A 23270-nucleotide genomic window follows, 5' to 3' on the forward strand; every position below is an offset into this window, starting at 1 on the left:
AAAAAAAAAAGCTAGACAATTTTACCAAATCTTCCCAAATATATTTGGAATTCCTTTGGGATGGCGCTATGGCAGCTTTTAAAAAGAGGCAGTCACACTCTATATCAGTCTGAAATGCTTGAAAATGCCTGCTTCCCCCTCCATGCAGCTCACTGCAGAGTAGGTAGTGGCAGGAATTTACTTATTTAATGTTTGTTAATGATTCTCTAGAGTTGTTCAGTTAGTTATTTAAAGCTTGTTAATGGTCTACTGCCTAATTCTTAACATGAGAGTTCTTTTCTCTTTGTAAATAACATCGGTAACAGGATAAAATGTATACTGTTTCCTCCAAAATCTGTAGGTAGTTCTTTAATCCCAGTCTACTTAGTTTTCAGAAATTAGAAGGAAATCCAGAATATCCATCAAACTGGACAATAATGAGATTGATCAGAAAAGAAAAGAAATCTTTTCCAAATGAAAACATATTAAAGTTAGGTTACTAAAAGTATAATGATGAAATAAATGGAATCTTCAATGTTACATGAGTTATATGTAGCAATACACATCTCTACCAGCATCATCTGAGATGGCAAAATGCTACAAGATTTTTCAAAACATAAATAAATAAAAAGAGAAAAGCAACGGGCTTAAGGTGGAGGGAGGATAGACTACTTAAAAACAGATCATGGTGGGCCGCCTAGATGGCTCAGTTGGTTGAGCATCCAACTCTTGGTTTCAGCTCACATCATGATATCATTGGTCATGGGATCAAGCCCCGAGTTGGACTCTGCACTCAACAGGGAGTCTGCTTGAAGATTCTCTCCCTCTCCCCCTCCCCCCACTCCCCCTCCCCCCTTAATATAAATAAATAAAATCTCAAAAAAAAATAAGAACTGATCATGGTTCTGGGTACAGTAAAGTAGAATAAGCATATGTCTCCCACTGAACACAACTATACAACTGAACAGAATGCACTGAGCAACTAGCTGTCTGAAGACTCTGAGAAGCAACTAGTAGAAAGGGGCTTGAAGTAAAAAGGCCAGAATTTGAAGCACCACCAAAACGATCGTGCATTTGCCATTTTTGGTCTCCAGTATCCCCCAGACTAAATGTAACACAGCATCACAGTCTGAAACCCAGGGCTGGATACTGAGCCTCAGACAGAGAGAACTCCAAGAGGAGGCCCCTTATTCAGACTTGAGGAGTGAGAAAGGGAGTACAGAAATCCCCCATTTTTTTTTCTGAGTTCTCCTGAGCTCCAGCCCTTCAAGAAATCCCACAGGCAGTGACATTAGAAGTCCCAACAGTATAGGAACCAAAACTCTTAGGAAGGAAACCTTCCTCTCTGATCCCAGGAGAGTGGGGTCAGCTCTCACCACTGTAATATATTCTCTCTGTCTTCCTGCCACCTAGCCCTGGATGCAAGCATAGTCATCTTGTGCAGCGGAACAAGATAAGGAAAGCCCCAACTTTCAGCCTAGACATAAGGAGAAAGAAATCTGAAAGTACTATTAAGCCAACAAATTAAATAATTTAGATGAAATGAACAAATTCCTAGAAAGATACAAATTATCAAACTGACTCAAGAAGAAATAGAAAATCGAATAGGCATATAAAAAGTAAAGAAATTGAATACTTAAATTTTAAATTGGTAACTTAAAATATTCCCTCAAAGAAAACACCAGCCTCATATGGCTCCATTGATGAACTCTATTAATATTTAAAAGAATACCAATAATGCATATACTCATAAAATAAAGAAAAACTCAAAATGGATCATAGATTACATGTAAGAACCAGAACTATAAAATTTCTAGGAAAAAAAAAAAACAAAATTTTCATGACACTGGGTGAGGCAGAGTTCTTAGGCATGATACCATAAAGGGAAACAATTGATACATTAGACTTAATGAAAAATTTAAAATTTTACACTTAAAAAGATACTATTAAGTGGGACTCCTGCGTGGCTCAGTTGGTTAAGCATCTGCCTTCGGCTCAGGACATGATCCCAGGGTCCTGGAATGGAGCCCCGCATCGGGCTCCTTGCTCAGCAGAGAGCCTGCTTCTCCCTTTGCCTGCAGCTCCCCCGCTTGTGCGCACCCTCTCTCTCTCTCTCCCTCTTCTGTCAAATAAATAAGTAAAATCTTTAAAAAAAAAAAAAAGATACTATTAAGTAAATGAAGAGACAAACCACAGACCATAAGTAAACATACACAAATCCTATGTCTGTTAAAGGCCTTGTATCCAGAATATATAAAGAACTCTTACAGCAGGAAGACACAAAACCCAGTTTAAAAATGGGCAAAGACCAGCCCTGCTATGAGTCCATCCTGCGTGGCTATTCTCTAGAACAGTAGTCATTTATTTCTGTCCACCTTCTCTTCCGCCTTTGTGTGCCACCACCCCATGGAAGAGTCAGTGGACATGGACATGAGCCCCATGAAGCCCCAGAACTATCTTTTCAGGTGTGAACTAAAAGCCAACAAAGATTGTCACTTTAAGTTGGATAATGATGAAAATGAACACCAGTTATCTTTAAGAATGGTCAGTTTAGGGACTAGTGCAAAAGATGAATTGTACAATCATATACCTGATAAGTACTTATAATCCAAAATATAGAAGAACTCAAACAACTCAAGAGAATTAAAAACCCAATTAAAAAATGGGCAGATCTGGGGTGCCTGGTTGGCTCAACTGGTGGAGCATGTAATTCTTGGTCTCAGGGTTGTGAGTTCGAGCCCCACGTTGGGTGTAGAGATTACTTAAAAATAAAATATTTTAAAAAGAAAAACAGGGGCGCCTGGGTGGCTCAGTTGGTTAAGCAACTGCCTTCAGCTCAGGTCATGATCCTGGAGTCCCGGGATCGAGTCCCCCATCGGGCTCCCTGCTCAGCGAGGAGCCTGCTTCTCCCTCTGACCCTCCTCCCTCTGACCCTCCCCCCTCTCATGTACTCTCTCTCATTCTCGATCTCTCAAATATATAAATAAATCTTTAAAAAAAAAAAAAGAAAAACAGGCAGGTCTGAATAGACAGTTTTCTTATACCTATGATCTCACTTATATGTGGAATCTATAACAAACCAAAACAAAAAACTGAACTCACAGGTACAGAGAACAGATTGTGGTTGCCAGAGGAGGAGGAATGGAGGATAAGTAAAAGGGATGAAGGGGTCAAAAGGAAAAAACTTACAGTTATAAATAAGTCTAGGGGATGTAATGTACAACAGGGTGATTAGAGTTAATAATACTCTACTGCATATTTGAAAGTTGCTCTGAGAATAAATCTTTTAAAGATTTTATTTATTTATTTGACAGAGAGAGAGAGAGCACAAGCAGGGGAAGCGGCAGGCAGAGGGAGAGGGAGAAGCAGGCTCCCCACAGGGAGCCTGATGTAGGGCTCAATCCCAGGGTCACAGGATCATGACCTGAGCCAAAGGCAGACCCTTAACTGACTGAGCCACCCAGGTGCCTCAACTCTGAGAATAAATCTCAATCATAAGAAAAAAAAATTGTACCTATGTGTGGTGATAGATGTTAATTAGACTTATTACGGTGATCATTTCTCAATATATATAATTATTGAATCATTATGTTGCACACCTGAAACTAATATGCTGTATGTCAATTATCTCTCAATTTAAAAAATAAATGAAGTCATTAATCTGTTCTCCTATATAATTTATTTGAGAATGCTATATAAATGTTTGATTCTTATATGTGAGGCATAACCCAGTGTTCATTAATTTTATTAAATCCCATAGCCTTTTACCTTTTTATTGGTATGTTTGCTTCTTTTATATGCATGTGATAATAAATATATCTGAGCTTCAGTCTAAAAAAAAGATGGATTGTACACTGTTGAAGCAGAGGCAATGAATTATGAAGGCAGCCCAATTAAAGTGACACTGGCAACTTTGAAAATATCTGTACAGTCAATGATTTCCCTTAGGGGCTTTCAAATAACACCACCTGTGGTCTTACAGTTGAAGTGTGATTCAGGGCTGTGCATATTAGTGGACAGCATTTAGTAGCTGTGTAGGAAGATGCAGAGTCAGAAGATGAAGAGGAGGAGGATGTGAAATTCCTAAGTATATCTGGAAAGCGATCTGCCCCTGGAAGTGGTAGTGAAGTTCCACAGAAAAAAGTAAAACTTATTGTTGATGAAGATGATGATATGATGATGATGATGATGACGATTTTGATGATGAGAGAGCTAAAGGGAAAAACTCAATAAAGATATCTATATGAGATATTCCAGCCAAAAGTGCACAAAAATCAAACCAGAATGGTAAAGATTCAAGACCATTAACACTAAGATCAAAAGGTCAAGAATTCTTCAAAAAACAAGAAAAAAAAACCTTAAAACACAGAAAGGACCTAGCTCCACAGAAGACAGTAAAGCAAAATGCAAACAGAGAAAAAGGTGGTTATCTTCCCTAAGTGGAAGCCAAGGTCATCAGTTATGTGAAGAATTGTTCTGGATGACTGACCAGGTGGCTTATTCAAGATCTCTGGCAGTGGAGAGGTCTTTGTAAAAATCTAAAGTTTGTTAAAATTCTCCCATCTTATTTCATTGCTGTAAAAGTTTCTACCTGGCTGTCCTTTTTACAAGGCAAAGTAAAAACTTTCTCTACTGTGTCTAATAAATGTAGTCCAGGTTCCATTGCCAAGATTGTGTTGTTCAAAATGCCTGTTTGATTTTTAGAGATGGAACCCCACCCTTTGCTTGGTTTTAAGTATGTATTCAATGTTACAATAGGATATAGTAGTAGTGGTGGTCAGACAAATGGAAATGGTGAGAGAAAAAAATATACATGTGAAATAAACTCAGTATTCTCATAAAACAATAAAAATTAAAATGGCCAAAAATTTGAACCATTTGAACATGAAAAGATGTTCAAAATCATGAGGCATTAGAGAAATGCAAATTAAAATTACAGAATACCACTTCAGACCCACGAGAATGGCTATAATTAAAAAGACAGACAATAACAAGTACTGCCAAAGACGTGAAGAAACTAGAACCCTCACAAATTGCTGGTGAGAATATTAAATTGTACGGCCACTTTGGAAAACAGTTTGACAATTTCTTTAAAAATTAAACATAAACTTATCACATAAGCAAGTAATTCTACTCCTAGGTATCTAACCAAGATAAATGAAAACATATGTCCGTACAAAGATTTTATGCAAATATTCATAGCAGCATTTTTGTAACAGCTAAGAACTGGGGAGAAAAATCCAATGTCCATTAACTGGTGAATGGATAAGCAAAGTGTGCCATATTCATAGAACGGAATGCTATTCAACAATAAAAATGAACAAACTACTGATACACGCTACAACATGGATAAACTGCAAAAACATCAAGCTACACGAAAGAAGCCAGATGCAGAAAGACTACATATTACATGATTCCACTGATATTCAATGTCCAGAAAAGGCAAATCTAGAGATAATGAAAGTAGATCGGTGGTTTTGTAAGGTAAGGGGTGGGAACAGGAATTAAATGCAAACAGGCATGAGAAATTGTTCTGGGGTGGTAGAAAATATTCTAAAACTGGAAATTATACCTCAAAAAAAAAAAACATTGAATAATTTAAATCAGGGCTAGAAATTTCAGGTGGAAGTAATTTCCATATATATGAAATCTGAGATGTTGGGAAAAACTGTCCATGGAAAACAACAGGAAAAGCTTAAAATGAGTGCTTTGAGGAGAGTAGTACATCAGCATACCAGAGATAAATCAAAAGATTCTTTATGGTAGATTGCAAATGTGGCCACAATACTTTCAACTCCTTCCAAGACTCTATTTCCCCCACTCCTATGACTTGCTGTGGCCAAAACAACACGTAAGCAGCGGCATTATACTTATCAGTTCAGGGCCTAGACCTCCAGAGGCCTCATTTACTTCACTCTTGCTGCTTTTGGAACCCAAATCTAGCCGCAAGTGAACCAATCTGGGTTGCCTTGCTGGAAGAGAGATCTGTAGAGGAAAACTGAGTTTGCCTGAGGCTGACCGAAGCCACATGAGTGAGTTCCAGCTATGATGAACCAAGCCTGACTCACGCCAGAACAGCTTTCCAGCTGGGCACAGCCAAAGTCACCAACACCCGGAATGGTGAGCTAAATAGTTAATGTTTCAAGTAGTCTGTTACAAAGCGGAAGCTAACTGATATCCTAAAAAAAGAGCAGACATGACTGCTGGATTACACAATGGACCAAATTACTGGGTTTTATGAAGATGTCCAATAAGGACAGGCCTCCTAGGCACAGAAGTAGAAAAGCAGTCCATGAGATTGACTCAGGTCTGGGAGTTGTCAAAGTCACTGGTGGCAGAGCAAGTAACTGAATGAGCAAAGAGAGAATAACAGTAAAAGCTTCTCCATACAGTTGATTAAGGGTCTATACTGAGCAGAAATGAAAGTGAAGTTGTCAGAAAGTGCTGATAGGCTGAAAGCTAGGGAAGATTTAGAAACAGAGGTCAAGATGAAGGTAAGACAGAAACTCATTAGGACTGCTTGATGAGGGGCACTTGGCTGGCTCAGTTGGGAGAGCATATGGCTCTTGGTCTTGGAGTTGTGAGTTCAAGCCCCATGTGTGGAGTAGAGTTTACTTAAAATAAAAAAAAATTTTTTTAAGTGCATGATGAGGTGCAAAGACAAGAGGTTGTATAGAGAGAGGTATTTCAGAATTCAAGATCTGGGGGTTAGAGAAGTTCTAAGACATGATGAAATATGTACAGGATGGATAATTGAAGGGCTATAAATAGATATTTGTCCATTTCATCTTAGTTGTCAAGTTTTTTGGCATCAAACTGTATAGAATATTCTCTGATTCTTTTAATGGTTGTAGGTTCTATAGTTACAAACTCTCTTCCATGTATCATATCAGTGATTTCTTGTTTCTTTCTTGATCAATCTAGCTAGACATTTAAACACTTTGCTGATATTTTCAAAGAACCAAATTTGGCTTTGTTAATTTTCTCTATTTTATGGGGTTTTTTTTTAAGATTTATTTATTTATTTATTTGACAGAGAAATAGTGAGAGAGGGAACACAAGCAGGAGGAGTGGGAGAGCGAGAAGCAGGCTTCCCGCCAAGCAGGGAGACCAATGCAGGGCTGGATCCCAAGACCCTGGGACCATGACCTGAGCCAAAGGCAGACGCTTAACGACTGAGCCACCCAGGCGCCCCTCTACTGTATGTCTTTTTTTTCTCTATTTCATCAATGTCTGCTCTTTATTATCTCCTTCCTTCTACTTACTTTGTGTTTACTTTACCTTTTTATCCTCTAGCTTCTTAAAGTTGAAAATTTGTTAGATTTTAGATCGATCTTCTTTTCTAATATAAACTTTAATTGCTTTATATGTTTTCCTCTAAGCACTGCTTTGGCTGCATCCCACTATTCTGATTTAAAATTTTATTTTTTTAAATAATCTCTACAACCAAATAGAAATAGGAGAAACCCTATTTCTCCCTTTAATTTCAATAATTTTTATTCCATGCATTTTGAGGCTCTGTTATTAGATACACACACATTTATGATTATGTCTCCCAAAACAATTAGCCCTTTTGTCATTATGGAACATCCCTCTTTATCTCTATTTGTCTCGATATCTATTTTATCTGATATTAATATGGCCAGTCTTATCCTCTTTTGATTATCATATGCATCATTTATTTTTTCCATCCATTCACTCTCAATCTAACTAGGTTTTTAAGTACATCTCTTATAAATAGCATATTGTCAGGTCTCACTATGTAGACATTCTCATAATCTGTCTCTTAATCAGAGTGTTTAATCCATTAATACTTAATGCAATTATAATATGGATTTAGGTCTACCATTTCAGATTTTATTTTCAGCCTGTCCCCTCTGTTTTTTGTCCCTTTGTTCCTTCATTCCTTCCTTCTTTGGATCATTTGGATATCTTTTAGAATTCAATTTGGGTTTATCTATTGACTTTGCATTATTTTTTATTGGTTGCTCTGAGAATTAAAATGTGCATCCTTAACTTTTCATTCTACTTAGAGTTAATATACCACTTCATATAAAATGTAAAAACTTTGCAATCATACAGGGAGTCCATTTACTCCCCTGTACTTGTCTACTATAATTGTCAGATTTCTATGTATACATCATACATCCCACAAGACAATGTTATAAATTTATGCTCTAAACATTTACATGTATTTTAAAGAAATTAAAAGGAATGAAATAGAATTACATATTTACCTTAATATCTGGTATTTCTGATGCTCCTTATTCAAATTTACCACCACATTTCTCAAAAATAGTTGTATAGAGATTACCAAACAACAACATTTGGCTCTCACTGGGCATGAATGCATAAATTACACATTAACACTGCCCTAATCTTTTCTCTTAAGATCATGATGGTTAAAACAATACCACTTGGTACCAATGTGATTGTAAACAAAACATAAAATTCAGGCAATGGAACTGACTGAAAATATCAGTGATAAGGTAAATTGGTTACAAGACAATACAGAACATACTTACATTGATTTTTTCATATTATAAATTGGAGTAAAAATGTTAAATATTAAAATTTTTGTTTGAAACTCTCACATCAAATTATGCAAATCCCCTCAATATGAATAAAAATGTCAGGGAATATTTTCAACTCTTTTTTAAAAGTGCCTGAATCTGTGTATTTTCAAAGTAAATACACAAAGTTAACTAAGGCATAACTGTATGTCTGAAATAAAAAATGAAAACCATCTATTTCCCTTTAAGTAAAAGACAGATACAGGAATATTTGGAAAGTTACAGAATCCATGAAAATTGAGAATTAAACTGACTTTATAAAGAAAACAGCAGGGTGTCTGGATGGTGTAGTCAGTTAAGCGTCGGACTCGGTTTTGGCTCAGGTCTTGATCTCAGGGTCATAGGATTAAGCCCTGCATCAGGCTCCAAGCTTAGCATGGAGTCTGCTTAGGATTCTCTCTTCCTCTCCCTCTGCCCCTCCCCTCCATTCTATCTCTCTTTCTAAAATAACAAATAAATCTTAAAAAGAAAAGAAAAGAAGACAGGGTGCCTGGGTGGCTCAGTTGGTTAAACTTTTGCCTTCGGCTCAGGTCATGATCTCAGGATCCTGGGATCAAGCCCCGCATTGGGCTCTCTGTTCAGCAGCAGGTGTGCTTCTCCCTCTTCCTCTCCCTCTGTGATCTCTCTCACTCTCTCCCTCTCTCTCAAATAATCTTTTAAAAAATAATTTTAATAATTTTTAAAAAAGAAAACATCAAATATTCATTCATTTAACAAACATTTACTGAGCTTTATTCAGTGCCAGACACTGGACTAAGAACTAGGGATTTCGACTACCTTCAAGATACTCACAATCTTGCAGAAGAGATGAACAAAAAATGCAATTATTATTATTATGAAGAGAGAACTAAGAAAGTTTCCTGGAAGAAATGATCTATGAACTACGTTTCAAAGGGAAGTCAGGAGTTAGCCTCTTGTGCCTGAGTATTTTTGTTTTTGCTGGCAGTGGGTGGGCAATGAGAGGAATGGAAGAGAAAAAGAGGCTTTCTCAGTTGGAAATAACATGGACAAAATAATAATCCTAAAAGGTCACAATCTGTTTGGAGAATTAAAAATGTGGACAAATGGTCAGACTAGAACTATCACAAGGACATCAGGACAGGGATCATTCTGATGTCATATTAAGAAAGTTGAACTTGGGGCACCTGACTGGCTCAGTCAGTGGAGTGTGCACTCTTGATCTCAGGGTTGTAAGTTCAAGCCCCACAACGGGTGCAGAGATGACTTTAAAAAAAAAAATAAAAAAAGAAAGTTGAACTTAATTACCTTAGAGAAAATGGGAGGCCACTGAAGGATAATAAGTAGGGGAGGAATATGGCTTACCCAACCCTTTCTCCCTTGACTACCTCTACTATAGAAGCTAGGGAAAATAAAAGCTCACATCCCAAGCTTCCCTTGCAGATGGCCTGTGACACAGTTCTGACCAGTGAAGTGTAAGAAGAAACCTAACTGGAAAGGCTTCTGGCAAAAATTTTGATTTCCTGATGAATATCCTTCCTTGGCTAGCTCTATCCCTTCCTCTCCTTCCTTCTTTGAATTGGGGCATGATGTCTGGAGCCGTGCCAGCCATCCTACTACCATGAAGCTCAAGCAAAGCCTGAAGCATCTCTAGACTTCCTGCTGTGAGAGAATATAAATCCCTGTTTATTAATAATCCATTTTTATGTTGGGATAACTTGAATCTGAATGTCTTCCTGACTAATAAAAGTGTTAAGAATTTGTATTTTATGGGGCACCTGGGTGGCTCAGTTGGTTGGACGGCCAACTCTCAGCTCAGGTCTCGATCTCAGGGTCATGAGTTCAAGCCCCATGTTGGGCTCCATGCTTGGCAGGGAGTCTACTTAAAAAAAAAAAAAAAAAAAGAATTTGTACTTTGGAATGATTTTTATTAAATTAGTGTATACAGATTGGGGATGAGGAGGCAGGGAGACTGGTTTGGAGACCTATTATAGGGTCTGAACCAAGGCAACCATAATGGTATGTAGTAAGGGAGGCAGATTCCAGAGATTTAAAAGAGGACGGGATAGATAGGAAGGGGTCTGTCATATCTTCCAGATTTCTAGTTTGAGCAGCTGCAAGGGTAGGGGTGAGGTAGTGCCACTCTCCAAAACAGTGGCAGATAGGGTTCGGGACTGACGAGGTCAGTATTCAGTCTGAGATACCTACGGTACCTCCATGTGAAAATGAGGGGAAAGCAGTTGACTGTCTGTAGCTGGAGGTCAAGAGTGAAAGTCTGAATTTGAGATACAGATTTCTGAGTAACCATTATATGTGGGTAAACTAAAACAGTAAGGATGGTTAGATCCTGCAAGGAGAGTTGAAATAGGGTGGGCAAAAATGAGGCCCCGCACATCTATTAAGACAAAAAGTAGGTTAGTGTTTGCTGAGGGCTAGGGATGGAGGAAGGAAGTGGGAGGGGGGAATGGGGAATGTCTGCTTACAGGTATGGAGTTTCTTTTGACGGTAATAAAAATGTTCTAAAATTAAACTGTGTGATGGTTGCACAACATTGCAGATACACTGAAACTCACTGAATTGTACATTTTAAATAGGTGAACTGTATAACATGTGAATTATAGCTCAATAAAGCTGTTAAAAAAATTGGGCTCAAGGCAGAATCATGGGAATATCAACATATAAGTAGGAGGAGGATCCAATGCAGGAACAGAGGGAATCATGGCAAGAAAATGGAGCAAAATTAAGAATACTGTCCAAAAACCTGGCAGAAAAAGTTTCAAAGAAGGATCAGTGGCTAACAGTGTCAAATGCAAAATATGCTGATTAAGTTAAAGACTGACACATTTGATTGAACAATCTGGAACTCACTGGTGCTAAGAGGATTTTAAGTAGTTGTGGCAGAAGCCAGATCACACAAAGTTATGGAATAAATGAGAGGTGAGGAACAGAAGGTAACAAAGAATCTTTTTCAGGAAACTTTTCTCACCAAGAGAAGGACTGGTGGTATAGGGAGGTTTGTATTGTTTTCAAAGGCAGCACAGAGCAGTCACTCTGGAAAACAGTATGGAGGTTCCTCAAAAAGTTGAACATAGAACTACCCTATGACCCAGCAACTGCACTACTAGGTATTTATCCAGAGGATACAAACATAGTGATTTGAAGGGGCACGTGCACCCCAATGTTTATAGCAGCAGTGTCCACAATAGCCAAACTGTGGAAAGAGTCCAGATGTCCATCGATGGATGAATGGATAAAGATGTGCAGTGTGTGTGTGTGTGTGTGTGTATGCATATAAATATATGTATATGTATGTATATATATATATATATATGTATCATGGAATATTACACAGCCATCAAAAAGAATGAACTCTTGCCATTTGCAATGACATGGATGGAACTAGAGGGTATTATGCTAAGGAAATAAGTCAGTCAGAGAAAGACAAATACCATATGATTTCACTCATTTGTGGAATTGAAGAAACAAAAGAGATGAACATAGAGGAAGGGAAGGAAAAATAAAATAAAAGGAAAACAGGGAGGCAAACCATAAGAGATTCTTAACTACAGGGAATAAACTGTTGCTGGAGGAGAGATGGGTGGGAGAATGGGGTAACTGATGGGCATTAAGGAGGGCATCTGATGTAATGAGCACTGGATGTGGTATGCAACTGGTGAATCATTGCATTCTACCTCTGAAACTAATAATACAGTATGTGTTAATTAAATTGAATTTAAATTAAAATTTTTTTAAAAAAAACAGCAGATATGATGCTTATGTGTTAGGGAAAAGAGCCTGCAAGGAGGGAGCAATAGAAAATAAATGAGGAAGGGATGATTCATGGAACAACATCTCCAAGAGTTGGGAAGAAAAGGAATTCACGACATAAGCATGAAATATGAGAATGGAGGACGACAGATGGGTTTTTCTATTGGACTGGGAGGAAAGTTTAAGATACACTTAGTTTTTAGGGGCCAAAAAGTTTAAATTGTTATTGCTTGGGGTGCCTAGGTGGCTCAGTTGGTTAAGTGTCTGCCTTCGGCTCAAGTCATGATCTCAGGGTCCTGGGATCAAGCGCCATGTCAGGCTCCCTGCTCAGTGGGGAGTCTGCTTGTCCCTCTCCCTCTGCCCCCTCACTCCTGCTCATGCTCTCTCTCTCTCTCTCAAATAAATAAATAAATAAATAAATAAATAAATAAAGTGCTACTGCTTGATGGCATCAATGTTCTCCGTGAGTTAGGAGACAAAAGTCACTAGCCAAGGGTGAAGGAGTAGGCTTGAGGATTTGAGGAGATCATAGACACTTAAAACAATTCTTACAGGAATGGAGCACTGGGTGTTATATGCAAACAATGAATCACAGAACACTATATCAAAAACTAATGATGGATGTTGACTAACATAACATAATAAAATAAAATTTTTTTAAAAAGCAATTCTTGGGCGCCTGGGTGGCTCAGTTGGTTGGGCGACTGCCTTCGGCTCAGGTCATGATCCTGGAGTCCCTGGATCGAGTCCCGCATCGGGCTCCCTGCTCGGCAGGGAGTCTGCTTCTCCCTCTGACCCTCCCCCATCTCATGTGCTCTCTCTCATTCTCTTTCTCTCTCTAATAAATAAAATCTTAAAAAAAAATAAAATAAAATAAAAATAAATAAATAAAATAAAATAAAAAAGCAATTCTTATGGGAGACAGATTTGCAAGGAAGAAGTTTAAAAGCAGAGACACATCTTGAATACTTTAAAAAACTGTAATATATTTCAAAGCTGATAAAAACCACCTTGTACATAACTAATTACCTACAAGTTTATTATACTTTGCATTAGGATTTGTAATGACCACACTGAACACATGAGCAAGATGTCACAAATCCCTGGACATATATATGGTATCCGAAGTCAAAATACAACCCAACGATACTTGAGCACTGGATCTGAAAAACATGGTATCCTGCAAAAGCACAGCTTCAGGGCTACCAGAAAGGCACACATCCAGTCATTCTCCCAGGCCCTCTGCAGCAGTGGACATGACTTTCCAGTCTCACTACGTGTGAAAAAAGAGTGATCAGGTTGTTTTGCTATAGTTGCCGGAAAAGAAATCAAAAAGCGATTTTTTTGCTTTTCCTGAGAGGGCTCATAGCAGGTGACCTCCTACAGTGTTCAAATAAAATAATGTTATGTCAAGGGCCTTTGCCAACTGTCAAGTAGTATACGAAAAATATTTTTATTGTAGCTGGCATTCACTTATATTTCTTTACAGATTTAAAGGAATGTAGAGCTAGGAACCTCTTTTTTCCTAATCATATCGGCATATTCTGAGCTCTGAAAACAGCCATGTGCCTTCCTAAATCTTTGCCTATCCTCATGTGTTCTGCTGGGGGTTGCTCTCATTTCCTTTCTGTCTAGCCAGATACTACTCAACCTGCATGCTTCAGCATAAATATCCCTGTCTCTTGGGAGGCTTTTCTGATCACCCCAGCTAGAAGCAGTCATTTCATCAGAACAATTCCAACCATTCCTTTTCTTTTTTTTTAAGATTTTATTTATATATTTGAGAGAGAAAGCAAGCGAGAGAGCATGAGCGAGGGGGAGGGGCAGAGGGAGAGGGAGAAGCAGACTACCCTGGGGAGCAAGGAGCGTGACTTGGGACTCGATCCCAGGACCCTGGGATCATGACCTGAGCTGACGGCAGACGCTTAAATGACTGAGCCACCCAGGCATCCCCCAACCATTCCTTTTCTATACATAATTTGTTACTTGGTATTTTTGTTAATTATATCTTCATCTTTACCTGCCTTAATCTCCTAGAAGGCAGGAATCATGTTTTACATGATGCTTTTTTAGCATGATGCTTTGCACATTACTTCCGGAAGGGGCTTCAACACCATCTTCATGCTACCAGTGAACACCAACTCTAAGTCTCAGAGACACTAAGAACTTGACCAAGATCACACAGTTAGTGGCACAGCTGGAACCTAAAATCAGGATTCAAACTCTATTCTTACATTCCTTTCATTAAACGAAGACTTGCAATTAGCCTACTTCTGTTTTATAAACCAAATCTCAAAAAAGAGTCATTCTTGAGCCTTAAGATTACACAAAGATTCAAACTTCTCTGGAAAAGCTCTTATTTCAACTTTCATCGAGATTGCATTTAATTGACTTGGATTGCATGGGAAAAAAGTGGGTTTCTCTTCTTCCTTCATTTTTTTTCCTTTTAGCACTCTGTTTTGTTGCCATGTAGCTAAAGTAAAGATAAATTATATGGTAGTGGTGATGCTGGCATAATAAAGGTCGGTGAACAGGGTGAATTTGTCTTTTTTACAAATGTATGGGCTGTACTTGTAATACCCTGGCCTTTGATGCTCTTGCCACATTTGTGATTCATAGTCGGAAACAGCACAGCAGTTCAGTTACCATAACGGAAGAAACCAGCAACTATAATATTTCAGCACTGATATCAGAAATGACCTAGAAGTAATCGTCAAGGGCAGGGGCTATACTTCAGACCTTCTGTTAGTCCTACTATCTAACATCACATGTTGTACAGAACAAAAAAGTAAATTTGTTTGTTTTGAAAATAATTGCATGAAGATAAATGAATACTATATCATGTGTAGAGTTCAATTTATGACTGATTTAATTAGGATAAATTAATTTAGACCTAGGATTTAACTCTAGGCAAAGTATTTATAAAGATAACCCAATTACAAAAGAGAGCTAAATAATAAACTATCATTTTCTCTAATCCACTGAATTGGGTAATTCTCAATGAAATATACACATTTAATGAGAAGTTATGAAATATGGTTATTTTGCTGACTATTCTTGCATGGTTTGATAAAGGTTCACTCTGGGAATATAATGAGGCCAAGAGAGTTTACGTGGAACATCCTTTCATCTAGGATAACTTGGATAATCACTGGAAAAGCCTAAAGGATTAATCTCTTCTGCTTTGTTAGAAATGTCCACTAACAATTCACTCAACTTAGTTTGTCCCTTTCATTGAGAATGTTGGGCATATTATTCTCTGAGCTATGAGTGACACAGTTAAACACCACAGGGCAGACAAAATGTAGCCAGGGAGTTCTTGTCTTACTCAGTCCTTATCTTGCTATGTGACTCTTTGGGAACTGCTTAACTTAACTCTTTTGGTTCCTTTACCTCAAACGGGAAGTGAAGATATTTACTTGAATCCTGATAGATGTACAACACACTCTTCCCCCTTCTTAATGTGAAACAAGGCTTCCCTTATTCCACTGAGCTGATGAATAGGGATCATTTACCACTGTTCACTCTGGGCATTCTCAAAGGGCATTATAATTGTCTTCACTGAAGCACTCCCAAGACTCTTTCTCGAAATCTAATGGTACCTCAGTTACCCATATCACTTTCTGAAATTTCCTTAAAATCAGAATTGTCACTGCCCGATTTTCACCACAGGAATCCAGGGTAACAGTTAACCATTGTGTAAAGTCACAGCATAAAACATAAATCCTCAGGAAAAGTACCCTTCTTAGATACCCAGATTGAACACCTGCTTTCTACACTGTGTCCTACTTCAGTGTGAAGTCACTTCTCTTCATTGGCTGTTTATGATAAAAAAAAAACCTACACAAGTTCTTTATATTCATACATAAAACACATAATTCTATCTATCTCATTGGGTCTTTATAGTCAATGAGTTGGAGTTACAGCATTCAGCCCTTGCTGGTTGGGCTAATAGTTTCACATTCTCATATGCTATTATTAAAATTCTGAGGACTATTAAGCCAGTAAAGATGAATTTACAAGTATGTCAAGATCAAAAGGGCTGGTAGGTGGTTGCAGTTCCAAAACATCTTATAAACATGAATATTATTTAGTTGTAGCTTCATGAAGAGGAAACTGCTGCATGTTGAAGAAATGTGTTCATTATATATTTAATGAAGAAAACAAAGCTGGAGCTCCTCAGACGAGAGATGTGACTTTCTTCAGAAAGCAAAGTGGGTTCTGATGCCATGGTCTCCCCCCCCCCAGACCCCCGGACAAGGAATTCTCTGACTACCTGGGAAGGTACATCCTGAAATTTCCAGTCCAGTTGGGACTCCTTCCTGGGCATGTAGATAGCAGAAGCAATATCATCTGCCAGGGAAAGCAGCACAGGACTAACGAACTTCTTCAAGGGCTTTCCCAAAGCTTTTTCACATTTCAAAATGAGTCAGCACATCCTAAACTCATTTTCCTCATTTGACCACTATGGAAATGCTGAAAGTGAATTATCTACTTACTGAGATTGGAATGAGGAAGGCACTAACTTCTTAGTTCAATATGATTATGACTTGTCAAAAATCAAAACACTTTTTTTGAGAAATATTTTGCAAGGCTACTACTAAAAAGCAACAAGAATATCCATTATACCTTCAAATTCTAATTTTTTTTAAATGCTGGAATCCAAAAAATTCAGAGGTATTTCTCAAGGAGAAAATCCTTTAAGAAAGGGCATTTTGAGAAAAAGGGAGAAGAAAAAATAATTCCCAATGTTTTCCTCAAGGGAAAATGTTTTATTTGTGGTAAGATATAGAAATATTCTACCAGTGAAGAAAAGAGTGAGGAAACGTGACATTTTCATACAATACAAACTCAGGATTTTCACTTATAAAATAACATTCTTTGTTTGAGTAGTTTATCAAAGAAATTTGGTACAAAAAGGAACACAGGTAGCCCATCAACAAATTAAGCCAATGTTGTATTTAATTTCCTGAGAAAAGAAATATTTTTTTCCTTTTTTTTAAGTAGCTCTACACCCAACCTGGGGCCCAAACTCACGTCCCCGAGACCAAGACTCAGCATGCTCCACCGACTGAGTCAGTAAGGCACACTGAGAAAAAAATATTCTAACCAAATCCATTTTGTTATAATTAGTGACTTACATTTTTAATACCAACTCCAGGGCAATTTTTTAAAGCTAGAAAGAAATTCAGCAAATGTTGAATTCCAAACAATGTCCTAAGAATGTGCATTTTTTTCTGCCCAACTCTTGAGTTCTAATCACCCAGTTCCGTGAAGTGGCACACACTGAGAAATTTTTCATTCATTCAATAAGTATTTATTAAGAACTCACTATATACCAGGCAATAGGGATACAGCCCTAAACAAGAGAGACATGATTCATGTCCTCAAGGAGCTCACAGGCTAGCAGATGAGGCAAATGTGAAGCATAGACAAGATGTCAAACTGGACTAGGGATCTTGTGTGATGAGTTAAAGAATTAAACAACTGCTCCCAGCTTTCCTAACCAAATGCAAGCTCAGGATGAATGCTTAACTCAGAGATAACTGAACAAGACATACTCCTAGCTCAATTTTTGGTGTGTGTTTTAGCTGAAATGCCTAATGGCTAATACAATAATCCATAAAAGGATTATCTTAATTCTATCACTTATGTTTATGGAGCTGGTAGCCTCTTTTTAAAATCAAAATCCTAAATTTTGATGTTTGCATCCTGACCATTATTTATTTTCTGTCACATCTAAAGGAGTTGTTGTTCTATTAATTAGACATCCAAAAATGTTGCTTCATAATAGACAGTTTATGTTGTCTCCCATAAATTTCAATTAATTAGTTTAATTAAGAATTCAAATTGTGCAAAGATTTTTATTTTTCCACATTTTTAAATTCAATTTTACAAGATGTAATGATCGCTACCCAGTACTGAATATTTACTATGAACTATGTTTATTTTACGTAATTACTTGTAAATCTCCCAATATAACTCTGCAAGGTACTATTGGTCCTATTTTTCAGATAGGGAAACTGAGGTGCTGAGAAGTTAAGAAAATTTCCCAGAACCACACAGCTAGTTAGTGTAAAGACAAGAATGGAACCTCTTGATTATCTGACTGGTTAATTTTTTCTCTTAAGTATCCTAAATTGGGAACAGCGTTCTCACCCTCCAGGGCCACACGCAATAGAATTACTGTGCAACATTATAATGATATTGTAATAATGCAGTTAAAGCTTTCAAGCAACCAGAGTCCAACAAAACATCTAGGGTGCAATAAAACATCTAACTAGTGAAACGAAATGTGAAATAACTTCTCAGGTAAATGGCAAGGAAATGGAGGGTGTCTAACTATGAAGTCTTTGCTAAAATGAGTAAACTGCACCAAGCATTGTTACCAGTAACCTCCCAGCCTGGCTGTGTGAAACTCTCCTAAAAAGAGAGAAAATTATCTCACACTAAGTGGGGGTTGGCCTGGAAATTCATAAAGGAACGCTGGGCCAGGGAAAGCTTGTGCTTTTCCGTATTGTTCTACCTTCAGTGGGGCTCAGTCCCATAGCAGTCCGCCCTCATCACTGCACCCACATCACCTGCTCAGGGAGGTATGTCCGCCTTCCCAGAGCAAAGACCAGCACACACGATCAGATAAAGCCAGATCACTACCACCACTTTGCAAAAATCCTCGGATGGCCCCAGTAAAACATGGACAGCTTTATGGGTGAATATGAAGGTAAACCTGAGAGCCTAAAATGAAATGCACACGGATCAAATTGCTCTGCACTAACTTCCTAAGAGCTCTCTGTCGTCGGCTATCCAAGTCTAAGGGAACTACCACAGCATCCAGAGAGCTTCCACCGGCAAATGACAGCAAACGAAGCTGAGATCCACCCCGTGGCTAAGTTTCCTGAGGTCTGTTAGCGCTTTTAGGGGCTGTCTTTCCCCCTCTGGTACAGCGGCCCCGCTACACAAGAAATTTGTGAACACCGTTCGTTTGCTAGGCACTAATGTTGGGGAATCGCTTAAAAAGAAACGTCACTTTCGACTTGGGGGCAGCATGCTCGCCATTCAATGCCCTACTGGTTTCTTAACACGCATATGATTAATATTGGTACTCAGGAAAGAGAACTTCTTCTGACCTTGAGCGTGCGCGCTAAATAAATTACCTCAGAACGAAAGTGGTGGGATCTCATAACAGCATCTGGGGAGAAAAGAGAAAAACGAGACTTCATTTAACTCCCTGTTCTTCACCTGCCGAGTTGCTAATGACTTACATGAGGGACAAGGGTCGGGAAGGCACCTTCCAGACGCCTTGATTTCGGTGGGGACACACTGTAGGGCGGGGAGGTTATTAGGCCATCGGTCTCTAGGTGAGTTCTCCGAGAGAAGTTTCAGGGAAAGTTCTGGGAGAGTTGGGGAGCCCCGAACTCTCCATGCCTTACTTTCTTACCCCTAAGCTCCAGCGATGGATAGGTGAAGTGAGGATGCCGCAGCCCCAGATTCCGCTCCTATTACCCTTAGGGCTTTAGCAAACTGACACTTGGAATTTGCGTCCGTGCCTCCCCTCCCAGCTCTGGACATCACCGTGGTTATCCCATCCGGGGAGACCGGAGGAAGGCGGTGAGGGTAAAAAGGGCAAGGGACGTTAAACACATAAACGTACTAGGCTTGCGGAGTGGGCAATGATGGGGGTAGGGACCGCGTCACAGACGCGAGCTCCGCTTCACTCTCCAAATTGGCTTAAATGTTCCTTCTAGTCCGAAGAAACCCGTCGCGGCGTGTCTTACCTCGGCTCCTTGAACGACCCGAAAAGACCGATTTCATCGGATGCCTCCCTTTCTGGAGCCTGCGGTGCCAGCAGCAAAAGAAGACGATGGTGGCGATGGTGCCCAGCAGAAGCAACAAGAGGAAGAGGGCACATTGGATGCTGTAGGGTCTCAGCAAGACGAGGAAAGCCGCGGCGATCATGGTGCGGGCGAGGCGGGGGCGGCTCGGCGGCGGGGCTGGAGGGCGGCGGCACAGGCACCCGTGCCGGGCGCACCACGAAGCGGCGGGCACGGGCGAGCGCGCCTTAGCGCGTCATGCCCGGCGCTCGCGGCCCCGCGCCCAGCCCAATGGCTGCGCACCCCGCGCCAGTCGCGCTATGCGAGTGATCCAGGGCTGCGGGGAGCGCTTGCCATGACTCAGCAGACGGCGACGAGGCAGGGACTTGGCGGCGGGGAGCCTATCCCCTCCCTCCCCAGGCGCCCCCGCCCCCGTCCGTGCGCAGCCCCCGGGCGCAGCCCCGCCAGGGACGCGGCGGGCTGGGAGGAGCAGCACTGCCGCTGTGGCCACACGGGTCCCGCGCATCGTCTTGCGGCCGCCACCGGCCTCGGCATCCCAGAAGCCGGGCGCACGTGGGTCGGGGCGGGGACGCGGCGCCCGGGCTGCAGCGGCGGCGGCCCGCGGGGGGCGGGAATGGGGCGCTGCGGCGGGGGCTCGCCTGATGACATCACGGCCGGGCTGCGGCAACGCGGGCGCGCGGACATGGCTGCGGCGGCTTCGGCGGCGGCCGCGGGCTGCGCCCGGGCCTGAGTGCCCAGCGCCCTCCCGCGGGGCCGCCCGCCAGTACGCGCGGTCCGCGGATGCACAGACCCCGCGCCTCTCTGCTCCCCGACACCCGGGGCTTCCACCTATCCAGCCTCCCTGGGCCGAATTGCTGGGGAGCCCGGCGACAGGGGGCGCCAAGGAGCCCGGGGGAAAACCGTGAGGCGCCGGCGGGAGCCTGCAGGCGGTGCTACCCCCACCTCCCACCTCCCCGCGCCCCGCCCCGAGGTTGGGGCTTTGGAGGATGCAGCCGGGTGAGCTATTGCTTGCGGGGGGTTCCTCGCACGCTGAAGCGTGAACACCGGGAAGGGCCTTCCCTGGGAATTGGGGTTTTCCAGGCACGGGAGGCCCACCCTCTCCAAGCCCCTCTAAAGTGGGAGCGCTCCCCAGTAGAACGCTCCGGTCTGCAGACGTGAACTGTTACACCCCCAAACTAGGTGTTATTTCTCAGCCGAGAAATGGGCACTTTAGATCCTCCTGCGTCCCTGCGTTTACCGTCAGACCTTGACTCATTCAGTGCGTTTGAAGAGAGAGGCAATTTCAGATTTAGGGAACTGGCAGATAAAGGAAGTTGGAGACTGGCTTGTAAATATTTTGAGGAGAAATATTTTAGGGAGTGTGAGGAAATAATGATCTGCCACGCTCAAAACGCACACATTCCCTCCTGCTCCCTCGTCGTTCTTCATAGCCCGCAAAAAGTATATTGTTGATGGCCAGGAGATTTTACAGCGGTCTTTGGTGCAGTGTCAACGCAGAAGGTGTGGCGGGAGCGCTGCAGTGTGCCTTTCTGCGGACAGCCACTGCCACCTGGCCCGGAAGCCGCTGCGGCTGCAGTCTGCGGCATCTTTTGGCCTTGGCCGGCCGGCCGGGTACTTTACCGCGTTGTGCTGCTCCCTAGGCAGTGCAGGCATTCCCTGGCGGGGAATGGTGGGAGGCGGGGAGGGACGGCTGTTTTTTGCTTATTTTGTTTTATTTACTCACATAAGGCAACTGCAATTATAGTGACATAACTAACACATTATCGCCTTTGTGGAGTCTCTATTAACTACTGAGGTGGACTCTTAGTTTGGAATATTTAAGACACTGAAGAAATTGTCATTAAAAAAGTAATTTGTAAAATTCTGAAAAGCATTTAAAGAGAAGATGACAACACTTAAGTTGTATTCGCTTGTGGGATCTCAAAATCGGTATCGTTTTCTAACTATACAAAACCAACTGTACAACTCTGCATAAAAGCTTAACCATTGATGTTTCCAAGGCCTTGAACATATTACCATGTGTAGGCTTTAAAGGAAACTCAAAAAGGCATTGCCTAATGCATTTCCTAAATGCCAATTCATAAATATGGAAACCATGGATGAAATTTTCTTATCTACAAGTTGTTTCCTAAAGCAAAATAAACATTCAAGTTGTTGAGAGTGTTGCATCACATTCGGTTGTTTTGGTTTGAAGATGCAAGGACCTTGCTTGCAGATGCTGTGTAAGGTGAGAATGTTGAATGTCAAAGAAGAGGCTGTGCTACAAGTCAGGATAGGCTAATAGGTCCCTGGTACTCCGGGTCGGCCAGGTAGCGCTGCAACATGTTCACATTGCTCAAAGGTCTCCTGCTACTGCAGCCCACTGCAGTGAGAGACTGTATTCCTGTCCATTGTGCAGGAGTATTGAAGAGAATCCTGAGAGTCTGCAATGTGTGGCACATCAGGAAAGGAAGAATTCTTTACTGCATTGACTCCCAGGGACCCGGTAGAATAATTTAAAACAACAAAACTGAATTAACCTTCTGCAAACATTGGCAGAAATATCTAATAGAATTTAGGAAGGTCACTTTTACTTTGTACTTCCCACCAGCTAAAATTTGTGAGTGAGCTAACATGGCCTAAATATCCTTGAAAGGTGTCTAAGATCACAAACACAGCATAGTAACCAATTTGCTCCAAACTCTGCATTTTTAACAACAAAAAGCAACTAAATAACAATTATGGTTTTCTGAGCTATTACTTTAGCACAATTGTTATCATCCTGTGTCTTGCTGCAGCGATTTGTAAGTTTCAGATACACACAAAAACATCATTTATCTCTCTTGGCAGGCAAATGCCTTAACTGCCATGCAGTAGGACTATAGATATTTCTTTTTAGAGGCATTTGTTTGTTCTTTACATCAGTTATCTCAAGGATACTAATAATAAGGAAACCAAATCATTGAAAGAATTTAGTATTCAGGTTCCATTGCTATTTTCTGATTTGTTGCTAATTTATCATTTCCATCTCCAAATAATGGTATGTTATTGCTTCTTTGTTTTAATTTTTTATTGTTATGTTAATCCCCTCACTTTACATCATTAGTTTTAGATGTAGTGTTCCATGATTCATTGTTTGTGCATAACACCCAGTGCTCCATGCAGAACGTGCCCTCCTCAA

General features: G+C 40.6%; 2 protein-coding genes and 1 pseudogene across 3 annotated transcripts in view; 2 read left to right on the forward strand and 1 right to left on the reverse strand.

Annotated features, from left to right (window-relative positions):
- The window catches only part of LOC145722909 (uncharacterized), a 47611-nt gene extending 27302 nt beyond the window's left edge, over window positions 1-20309 (reverse strand). The window contains exons 1-2 of the mRNA XM_081827576.1: window positions 20054-20309; window positions 19433-19467 (exon numbers count right to left, since the gene is read on the reverse strand). Of these exons, the coding sequence (XP_081683702.1) occupies window positions 19433-19467; window positions 20054-20234 (216 nt within the window). The 5' untranslated portion in view covers window positions 20235-20309. The remainder of the gene's footprint in view (window positions 1-19432; window positions 19468-20053) is intronic.
- On the forward strand, window positions 2309-4676 carry LOC102733083 (nucleophosmin-like; annotated as a pseudogene).
- Window positions 20310-20849: 540 nt separating the features above from the next.
- Window positions 20850-23270, forward strand: part of BEND6 (BEN domain containing 6) — a 50856-nt gene continuing 48435 nt past the window's right edge. Inside the window, exon 1 of one of the 2 annotated variants that reach the window (XM_081827483.1) lies at window positions 20850-21106. In XM_081827483.1, coding sequence (XP_081683609.1) covers window positions 20891-21106 — 216 coding nt within the window. In that variant the 5' untranslated portion in view covers window positions 20850-20890. The remainder of the gene's footprint in view (window positions 21107-23270) is intronic. The other variant, XM_081827484.1, reaches the window with a different exon arrangement.

This window comes from Leptonychotes weddellii, chromosome 8 (assembly GCF_054177405.1).
Source record: "Leptonychotes weddellii isolate Sample4059 chromosome 8, ASM5417740v2, whole genome shotgun sequence".
NCBI lineage: Eukaryota > Metazoa > Chordata > Mammalia > Carnivora > Phocidae > Leptonychotes > Leptonychotes weddellii.